Source organism: Abramis brama (genome assembly GCF_963993115.1).
Source record: "Abramis brama genome assembly, chromosome: 19".
Classification (NCBI taxonomy): Eukaryota; Metazoa; Chordata; class Actinopteri; order Cypriniformes; family Leuciscidae; genus Abramis; species Abramis brama.
Window position 1 is genome coordinate 10,515,691 of NC_139981.1, and position 10,596 is coordinate 10,526,286.

Here is a 10,596-nt window from a genome sequence, read left to right on the forward strand (position 1 = left end):
CCAGTTAGTAACAAATAAAAGGTGGTCTTACTTTTTATTTGTTACTAACTGGTGATTTGTCGATTTTTGAGCACATTTTTAGTGAAAACTTTCAACTTTTTTTTCCAACTAAAAATCTTTAAGAAATCACAGAATCACATAAAGTACAATAACAAAAACGGGACATTCAGTTGAGGCAGAGTTGGACTAACAAGCCTCTGAAAAAAGTAGGCTGGACTTCTTGGATGAAATAATATTTTACATTTTCAGAAGGTAAAGAACGCCACTACAGTTATACAGTATATAAAGTATATAATTTGTCTCATTTGTTAACATTAATTAATGTATTAACTAACATTAATTTAACAATGAGCAATACATAAAGTATTTATTAATCTTTGTTAACAGTTGTTATTAAAAATACAACTGTTCATTGTTTGTTCACAGTGCATTAACTAATGTTAACAAACACAACTTTTGATTTTAATAATGTATTAGTCAATGTTGAAATAAAACATTAACTAAGATTAATAAATGCTGTAGAAGTATTGTTCATTCTTAGTCCATGTTAACTAATGTAGTTAACTAATGTTAACAAATGAACCTTATTGTAAAGTATTACCATATATACTGTATGCATGTATGCATGTATGTGTATATAATATTTAAGTTAAAATAAAATGTATTTAAACTTAATTTGACGTTTTGCCAGTTTGTGTATTAATCTATTATGAATGTTTCTGTCACCACTGTTTCATGTTTCGTCTTTCAATATGTAAAATTATTTGTCTGATGATTGATTTGAATAAAAATGCATAAATTCTGCCTAATTTACACAAAGCACCAATGTACCCTCTGTTAATGGTGTCACTAAGACCAACAAAACCTTTCACCAACTGGTTCAACCTTTCGTTAAGGACATGTGGAACCCACACGCACACACATTTGTCCTTAATACACTCTCACAACTGATGTGTTAAATTAAACAAGCAAGTATGTGTGTATACACATGCCTCCTGTCAAAATACATTCCACACTGTTCCTCAGCAAAACCACGAAAAGGTTCATTTTAGCCGGAGTGCGACAGCTCACAGATCACGGCAAACTCAAATTAACACTCACTGACAAACCACGTCAGCAGATTAACAACGGGTAAACTGTATGCTTCACGGGAGATCTCGCCGGCACTCATTCACTCACTCATGCGGCCTCTCTTTCGCTCTTTGTCTCTCTCCCTCTCACCCTCACGCCCCGATCCCCCTCCTTCCTCACAGAGCCCATGAGCGGCTGTCATCATGAAGCAGTGTCTGTCAATCCTAGCCTTTAATCCACAGGCACGTGGATGGGGACGTGTCACATATGTTAAGAGGGGGAGATGGGGAATGACTGGGGGACAGGGAACAGGGTGAGAGAGACGAATAGAGGGAGAAAAGGATGACTGAGTCACTGTGACATGTGGCCCACAACCAACTCTGAATAAGCGGGTAGCCATGAAATGAGAGGGGGGAAGGGGATGCCATTGACACAAACATAAACAGTTAAACAGCGCTGACAGGATAGCTTTGAAGAGTGGCACGAGGACTTGTGTATATGGAACAACACTGTCAGTGGACTGGTGGTTTGCGTCTGATTGTGTGCACATACACTAGCTGTCAAAGGTTTGGACACACCTACTCATCGTTTATTATGACTTTTGTACTATGAAATAACACAAGTATGGGAATTATGTAGTGGCTAAAATGTTTTTAAAAAATAGTACATTTCAGATTCTTCAAAGTGTCCACCCTTTTCAGAGACTTCATGAGCTGTGTCCTGGGATGCTTTTACATAGTAGTGAAGTACATGCAGGACACTTGTTAGCTCTTTACTATCCACTAACTCATTCATTTACAGAGTGGAATTCAAAGAAATTCAGATGCAGGCACAATTTATATTGGTCTACAAAACTAGCAGAAGCATTTAGAAGAGAAGGAAGGTTTAAAAGATTTTTAAGATCACGAGAAACAACTAAGCCCTGGTTTCACAGACAGGCTAAGCCAGGACAAGGACTTAGTTCAATTAGGACATTTAAGAACCTTTTATAAATGTGCCTTAGAAAAAAAAACATTACTGGTGTACATCTTGAGACAAAACAATGGTACTATATTTTAAGATATGTCAGTGCAAGTTCCTTTCAGCTCAAACAGGCATTTTAGTCTGGGACTAGCCTTAAGCCTTGTCTGTGAAACCGGAGGTAAATGTGGTTGTCCAAACTTTTGACTGGTACTAGTGTTAATAAATAGCCCTGGCATTTTAAGTTCCAGGCACCAATATTTTAATGATTCAGAAAAGATGAATCATTGTCTGGCCAACTAAGATTTCAGTATGGAGATGAATATTATGATTTGTTTGGTGGGACCACAGCACTACATACGTTTATTTTAGCCAGTGTTGTTATTGTTAAATAAAACTAAAATTAAAACTATTAAAAATCATCAAACAAATGTCCAATGGTGCTTCATAGGTGGACCGTTAAGTGAAGGTACTCTACGGTCACGAGTTAAGATAATTCAACAACAAAATGCTAGATGACCATGGCACATTATTATTTCATGGCTACATGGAAAATAAGTTCTCTACGTATTTCGGCGCAGGCCTTCACAACAAATACTTTTCGCTAATTGAAATAGGTACACATATACCTATACACACACATATACATACAGTATATACATACATATATATATATATATATATATATATATATATATACACATACATACATATATATATATATATATATATATATATATATATATATATATATATATATACAGTGCAATGCATAAGTGAATACACCCATGCTAAAGTTGACTAAAAAGAGAAATAAAAAATCATATTTTGGAAATTGAACTTAATGCCTTAATTTAAAAAATTAGGAAAAATCCAACCTTTAAGGACACCAATTTTCTTTGTGAATGAATAATGTATCGTAAATAAATAAATGTTCTTCCTTAAAATACATGGTGCATAAGTGAGTACACCCCTATGTTAAATTCCCATAGAGGCAGGCAGATTTTTATTTTTAAGTATTTTTTTATTATTTTTTTTAGGATACTATGCATCCTGATAAAGTTCCCTTGGCCTTTGGAATTAAAATAGCCCCACATCATCACATAGCCTTCACCATACCTAGAGATTGGCATGGGGTACTTTCCATAAGATCATCTCTCAATGCAAATCAAACTAGCTATTAGGCTAACTGAAATAAAACCATGCCAATCTCTAGGTATGGTGAAGGCTATGTGATGATGTGGGGCTATTTTAATTCCAAAGGCCAAGGGAACTTTATCAGGATGCATAGTATCCTAAAATTTTTTTTTTAAAAATACTTAAAAATAAAAATCTGCCTGCCTCTATGGGAATTTAACATAGGGGTGTACTCACTTATGCACCATGTATTTTAAGGAAGAACATTTATTTATTTACGGTACATTATTCATTCACAAAGAAAATTGGTGTCCTTAAAGGTTGGATTTTTCCTAATTTTTTAAATTAAGGCATTAAGTTCAATTTCCAAAATATGATTTTTTATTCCTCTTTTTAGTCAACTTTAGCATGGGTGTATTCACTTATGCATTGCACTGTGTATATGTGTATATATATATATATATATATATATATATATATATATATATATATATATATATAAAACGGTTAGTTCCAATCCTTGATTCTGATTGGTCAATAGCTGCTTTATTCACGATAAAACAGGGCTAAGACCGCTTCACACAACTGTTCTATGTATCACTACACAACACCCCTAGCAACCACTCTTATTCATTGAAGCTATAGTAGAGTATTGTGAGAGATCGAGTAAGCGAGTGTACCTGCATTTACAGTAGATATAGCATTTTCCTTCAGGTCAGTTATATTCATAATTAAAAAAAAATCTGTTTGAATGTCCACTGCGATATTTTGTCATTTTAAAAGTTAAGGTTTTTTTCCGTGCACATAGTTATCTGTCAGTTGCGTCTTCCTTCTCCGTGTTCACAAGTTTGATTCCTTTCAATGTAAAAGTCTTCTCTACTGACTGACTCACTCATAAAAACGGTCTTTGCCGCCATCTATTGGCGAAATAATGTATGTAACTTTTGTTGCTGTTTACGGTCAGGGACTATTTTTTCCAGCGGAAGGAAGGCTTTTAGTGATTTTACTTCATAAAATTTGCATAGATACATGTTTTTCGGCTTTAATAGTTGCATTGTGTGATAACCGTTTTATAAAAGCAATAAGGTACTCGAGACAAGTGCTGTATCGTGAATAAGTAACGGCTGAAGGGGTAACAACGCCCTTCAGCCGTTACTTATTCACGATACAGCACAGCCTCTCCTACCTTATTGCTTACATATATATATATATATATATATATATATATATATATATATATACACACACACGCACACACACACGCACACACACAGGGAAAAAATATATAATATGTATAATAATAATATTAATATTAATATTAACGCGGGTGCGGTAGCTCAACCATTAGGATAAAACGGACGTCAAATCGTAAAAAAAAATTTTTTTAAATGTAAAAAAATTTATAATATCGTCATAACTCTACGATACATATCGTGACATTTTTGCATCGCGATAAATCGTACCACGATATATCGTTACACCCCTACCACTACTGCTTCCTATCCCTATCATTTGCATCATCTTATCTCCACTATTCACACTGAAAGTGAACTAAAAGAGGACCAAAAGAAAAACAAAACCACACTTTTGACCACATGGCAAGAAATGTTATCATATCTGACATTTTTTATTATTTAGAAAATATGTCATAATGTTAATAACAAAGATAATGAAATAGCAGTTTTAGCATATCACTGTGGAACAGGCATTTGTGTAATTTGCCAAGAAAGCAATATCACTGCATGATATTTAAATCTCTGGATGAAAGGAAGATAAAAAAAAAAGATCTAAAAGTTTCCTATCTGCACAGTGAATCTGGTATGGCACAAGATAAGAGGTGACTATACCTGATGATGCTGGATACGCTGGATGCCGCAGGTGAAGTCAGTATACAGGCTGAACTTGGCAATGTCCTTTGGTTTGCTCTTCTGATTTCCCTCCTGTGGCTGCTGTTCTTTCAGGGCTGTTTTAGACACTGATGAGTGAATGGTCACTGCACTCCTGTCACACCTGAGACCATACATATATGCAGAGTCAAACATAACACTCATAATTGGGACTGACAGGTTAGAAAATGTAAGGGGAGATGCATAAAAGCGCAAGACAAACAGATAGGTTAATAGGTAATAGAAAGATGATAATTAAGAGGGACTGGAGATTAGGAGAAAATATGGTTTGTTAAATGTCTCACAGTGACTGGACATAGGTGAGAGTCTCTTTGTCCTTTGCAATCATATCTGCTAGGATCTCCTGCACACCCGTGGCCACCTCATCCAGGGTCGACAACCCTACACACAGGAAGAGAAATAGCTGAAATCTCACATAACATTCACAGTTATCAGTGACCCTGCATTAACTTATGAGAACTGAATTTCTTTGGTGAAAAGTGTGGAATAATACTCCTGCTAATTTATACAGCACAAATAATCCACAGAACAAATATTCCACATAGTTATATGGTAATATATGTAAAACTTGGAAATACATATGGAAAAATGTCACAATGCTGCCGATGTCACTCCTGTGATATGTCAATGTCAAAAAATACACTGCCCAAAAGCATGTGCAGACAACACACACAAAAACTGAAGTCCTTTGCTGCCCTCTACTGACCCAATGACTTTTATCACTCTTTTTACTTGATATAGAAATTAAGTAGGCAATGTTGTGACCATTAATCTGTTTCAAAAACTATTATTGTTAAATCAATGTACTGTACCCAAAAGCATTGTTAGCCAACTATGGTCACAAGTTCCGTTGAATTGTGTTGGTAACACTGGAATATGCGACCATAGTTGGCTTTGGGAAACACACCCCTGCTCCAGAGCCGGTTTTATTCTGGGTTTGAGATTGCAAAACAAAACTGAACTAATCAGCTGTGAGCAAATGGACATATATTGGATGCAATAAAGCTACTCCCCCTATATCTCTCGCTACAAACTAAAGCAGTTTATTGTTTTGTAAAATTATTTTTGCTGTTAATTACTTATTATATTTATATTAAAGAAATTATAATTATGAATAATTCAAATAATATATTCATTTAATAATTACATTAATTGACAATTAAAATAAAAATATTTAAATTCATATAAATATAGCCTATATAAATACAAGCTTTAATATAAGCTTCAATAACAGCGGCAAGAAGTAAATCAAACTGATGCTCTCCATGTTCCGTGTGATTGGTAGTTCGCTGCACGTCACACATTTAGGTGCATGGCATGCACTTCAGATTTAATCACAAACTCTGGATCAAACCCTGAGTTGACAGAGAATGTTTATACAGAGCGTACCTGATCTACACCCGGCTGGATTTGTATGGTTTTGTCAACTCTAAACCTACTGTTTGTTCAACTAGCTTCATACTACAGGCCTCTGGCATACAAGCACCAATATAACATGCTGCTTGCTGCAAGTAGTATACAGAAGACTGATACCCTTAGTGTTGGGCTGGATTGAGGCGTGCAGATCCAGTGTCTGAGGTGCCTGAAGCAGAGCCAGGGCAACAGGTTCCAGTCCTAGCTCCTTAGCTCGTCTGGCCTTGGACAGCTTACTGCCCTTTTTATAGGGGCCATACTAAAGACAACACAAAAGTAAATGCTATCTTTACATCCCTCACAGTCAAAAACACACCAAATGATCAAAGTTTTAGAGTTAATAAGCTGAGAAGCTTGTTCTGTCTCACCACATGGTCTATTTCATCAGCTGTTATGCAGTTCTTTAGAGCCATTTCCAGGTCTGAAGTAAGAACTCCCTCCTTCTTTAGTGTTTGAGCCACAGATCTGCTCTTCTTGGCCACTGACCTAAGACATATGCATAAAATTAAGTTGATCCTGTTTGCTTTTCACTTTGCTTTCTCATTAGGAAAAGTGGCTAACTAATTGTCTATTACACTGTCAAGTTATACTACTGTTCAAAAGTCAGTAAGATTTTTTTAATGTTTTTTAAACATTTTGTCTTATGCTAACCAATGCTGCATGTTTTTGGTCAACAATACAATAATCAAATCAAATCAAATCAAGTAATAATAATTAAAAAAAAAAAAAAAAAAAAAAAAAAAATCGCAGTCTTCTTTTTTAATATATTAAGTGTAAATAGTTCCTGTAATGGCAGGACACCGTACTACATTCTTTAATCATTTTCTTATAATTATTTTTTTATTTATACATTTAATATTGTTTATGAAGAGTGTTCAAAAGAAAAGCATTTATTTGAAATAGAAATATTTTGTAACATTATACATGTCTTTACTGTTTGACCAATCTAATGCATCCCTGCTGAATCAATTTATTTATTTTCTTTTTTTCTCCCAAAAAAGCCTCACTGACCCCAAACATTTGAACAACAGTTTATGAACAGAAAATGTCATATTTAGTCAAATGAACCAAGTGTTAAAATTAGTTTACTTTAGAATCACCAGACTGAAATTCTACAGAATCACCAGACTATTCCATGAAGAACAATTTGTTCTCATTACGCAGCATAATCTCTGCTGCCATCTACAGGTCACACTTGATTTCAGCAAACCTAATCAAGGTAACTCAAGCCAGGTAATAGCCATATTCAAATATCAGCTTTTTGTGTCACTGGACTGGAGACATCCATCTACTAAAAGCATTTTCATTTAAATGAATTATTTGCAAAGAACCAGTCAAAACATACAAATAAAAAAAACATCCATCCAGTTTCTGCAAAATGATTAAATAAAAGCTTTATCCAGCAACCACAAACCAAAACACTTATTCTGTTTCCTTGAAAATGAAAATAGATTTAATTAAACTATATCAGATAAGTCTGGAAAAAAAGAAGAAAAAAAGATCCTTTCTGGTATCTCTCTTTTTTCTTTTTTTTAACTTGTCCTTCCTGTGTCTTACCGTAACTCTTCAAGAGCCAGCTGCACATCTCGAACAGCATCTGCATCCATATGGTTAATCAGGTCCTTTCTATAGCGCACCATGAAGGGAATAGTGTTCTCCTCCTGGAAGAGCTGTGCAATGTTCTCACACACCCACTGCTCCACACCCGTCTTGTTAGCAAGAACCTACATGGGATGAAAAAAATAAATGGTCTTGAAATATTTGAGTTACTATTATTGTAATATGTGAGAAAAAAAAAAAAAGACTGGATCAACAAAAGGCAAATAATAATAATACCGTTAACAACCTTTATCCAAATGTTTCAAAAACAACACTGAGTCAATCACTATTTCATGTTTCAGGAAAGTAATAACCCACCCGAATGGGATCCCAATTCATCTGCAAGTCTTCCACACAGGAATTGCCCGATTTGAGTTTTATAGGTCTTCCCTGGGGCACGTTTGTGGTCTTCTGCTTCTTCTGAGCAGGTTCATCAAAGGTGAAGCTGTCATCTGGTTCCTCTTTTTTCATCTTGGGGATATGTTGGCTGGAGGATGGACCCTCATCAGGCATATCTCTTGGGACAGTTGCATTATTACTGAACTCCCTGCTCAAGTTGATGGACAACCTCTAAAATAAGGCAACAGAATGAATCAAGTAATTTGAGTACATTATATTAAAACTGCTAATTTGAAAAGTGCCTAACTAATGTCTTTAACTAATGCCAATGTCAAGCTATACTACCGTACATAAGTCTTATGCTCACCAAGATGGCATTTATTTGATTAACAAAAGAGTAAAACTATAATATTGTAAAATATTAATGCAATTTAAAATGATTGTTTTCTATATTAATTTATATTTAAAGTGTAATTAATTCCTGTAATTGCAGGAATAATTGCAATTATTACTCTATTTTTAGTGTAACATGATCCTTTAGAAATTCACAATTCCTAATATTATCAATGTTAAAAACAGTTGTGCAGCCTAATCTTTTTGTGGCTACATTATTATTATTCTTTTTTTTTCTTCTTTTTTTTTACAATTTAAAAAAAAAAATGAATAAAAAAAACTTCAAAAAAGACTTTTGAAAAGACTGACAACATTACTGAATAGAAGTATTAATTTAATTAAAAAACAAACAAATTTTTTTTAACTGAAGTTACTGAACCCAAACTTTTGAATTGTAGTGTGTACAGAAAAAGTCAAATTTAGCCAAATTAACCAAGATATAAAATTATAGAACATAGAATATACTTAGATTTTAAAATCACCAGACATCCCAATGAAATAAGTGATTTGAATACATTTTAAAATTATATTAGAACTGCTGACGTGAGTCAGGGTAGATAGATAACATATAGTAATTAGTCATTTAGAAAAGAAGATGCTGTTATGCAGAGCAACTTACAGTACACTTATTACAAGACAGTTACTGCTGCCGAGTCAAATACTAAAACTTGCCTCTTCTTTGATTGTCACATGCTGGTGTGATTCAGGCTTGGGTAGAACTGCATCCTCAGTTTGATTCTCAATATTAGTCTTCTCCTTCTTCGCTTTAGGAACCCGTGCAGCTCTTGGCTTCCTCTCCGCTTTAGGTTTTGGCTCTTTAGGTTTTGGCTCTTTAGGTTTGGCCACCCTCTTGGTCACTTTTTTCTTTTCTGCGGTTTCATCTGTCCCCCTCTGGCATCTTCCTTTAGTTTTGCCTTCATTTAAATTTGGCAACCATTCATCTAACTCCTCACTGTCATCTTTCTGATTGCCTGTTCTGTAACAATAAATTATTTCTATTTCATTCAGCATTCAGAAAGAACAAGAAATAGAAGATCTTGTATTTTTACATAATTAAAAAAACATTTTTTCTATCAACGTCTCTACCTAAAATTCAACAGCATGTTTTCAACACTGTTAATCTATTGGCAGAAAGAGCCTAAAATCGTTTCACTGTACACAGTGTTGCATCTTAATCTTTTGGAAGCTAATTTGAAAAAAAATTGTGTTGGAATTGTGAAAGCAAAGCAAAAGAACTCACATGTCAGAATCATCATCATCAGTCTCTGGCTCTTTATACACCTTTGCTGTTCTTGTTCTTCGAAGCATCTTTGTGTGGGAAACAACAAATACAATTAAATGATGGACTAAATGACAGTAACAAATAAGGGTGTATGGTAAAATAAAAATAATAACTCTTTTATAACTTGGACGTGGATATGTTTTCAACCCAATCAATATTTCCATAAAGAATGGACGCTCATATGTGAGTATAAAAATAATCTGTTTCTCATATAACGACTTTCAGACAAAGTGATAATTATGAAAACCTGCCCGTCAGGTGTCACGTCAAATATGTGCAAAGTTAACGTTACTCAGCGCAATGCAAAATCATGTTTAACGTTGTTGTGGTGAATGTTAAATGTTAGCAAACAGAAACTGTGTGTAGAAAGACAAAATCATTTTGAATTTAGCGCGCGTGTAATTTAGTACGTGTAATTTGTCTTAGCTAATGGTTTTCCAAATGATCAAACATTAAACCAGAGATGTTCACCTACAGTAGTCGATAACAGAACTG

General features: G+C 34.4%; 1 protein-coding gene across 1 annotated transcript in view; it reads right to left on the bottom strand.

Moving 5' to 3' along the window:
- The window catches only part of srbd1 (S1 RNA binding domain 1), a 57,693-nt gene that overhangs the window by 46,995 nt on the left and 102 nt on the right, over positions 1 to 10,596 (bottom strand). The window contains exons 2-9 of the mRNA XM_084092197.1: positions 10,060 to 10,127; positions 9,492 to 9,795; positions 8,406 to 8,657; positions 8,046 to 8,212; positions 6,857 to 6,974; positions 6,609 to 6,747; positions 5,360 to 5,456; positions 5,016 to 5,178 (exon numbers count right to left, since the gene is read on the bottom strand). Coding sequence (XP_083948323.1) covers positions 5,016 to 5,178; positions 5,360 to 5,456; positions 6,609 to 6,747; positions 6,857 to 6,974; positions 8,046 to 8,212; positions 8,406 to 8,657; positions 9,492 to 9,795; positions 10,060 to 10,127 — 1,308 coding nt within the window. The remainder of the gene's footprint in view (positions 1 to 5,015; positions 5,179 to 5,359; positions 5,457 to 6,608; positions 6,748 to 6,856; positions 6,975 to 8,045; positions 8,213 to 8,405; positions 8,658 to 9,491; positions 9,796 to 10,059; positions 10,128 to 10,596) is intronic.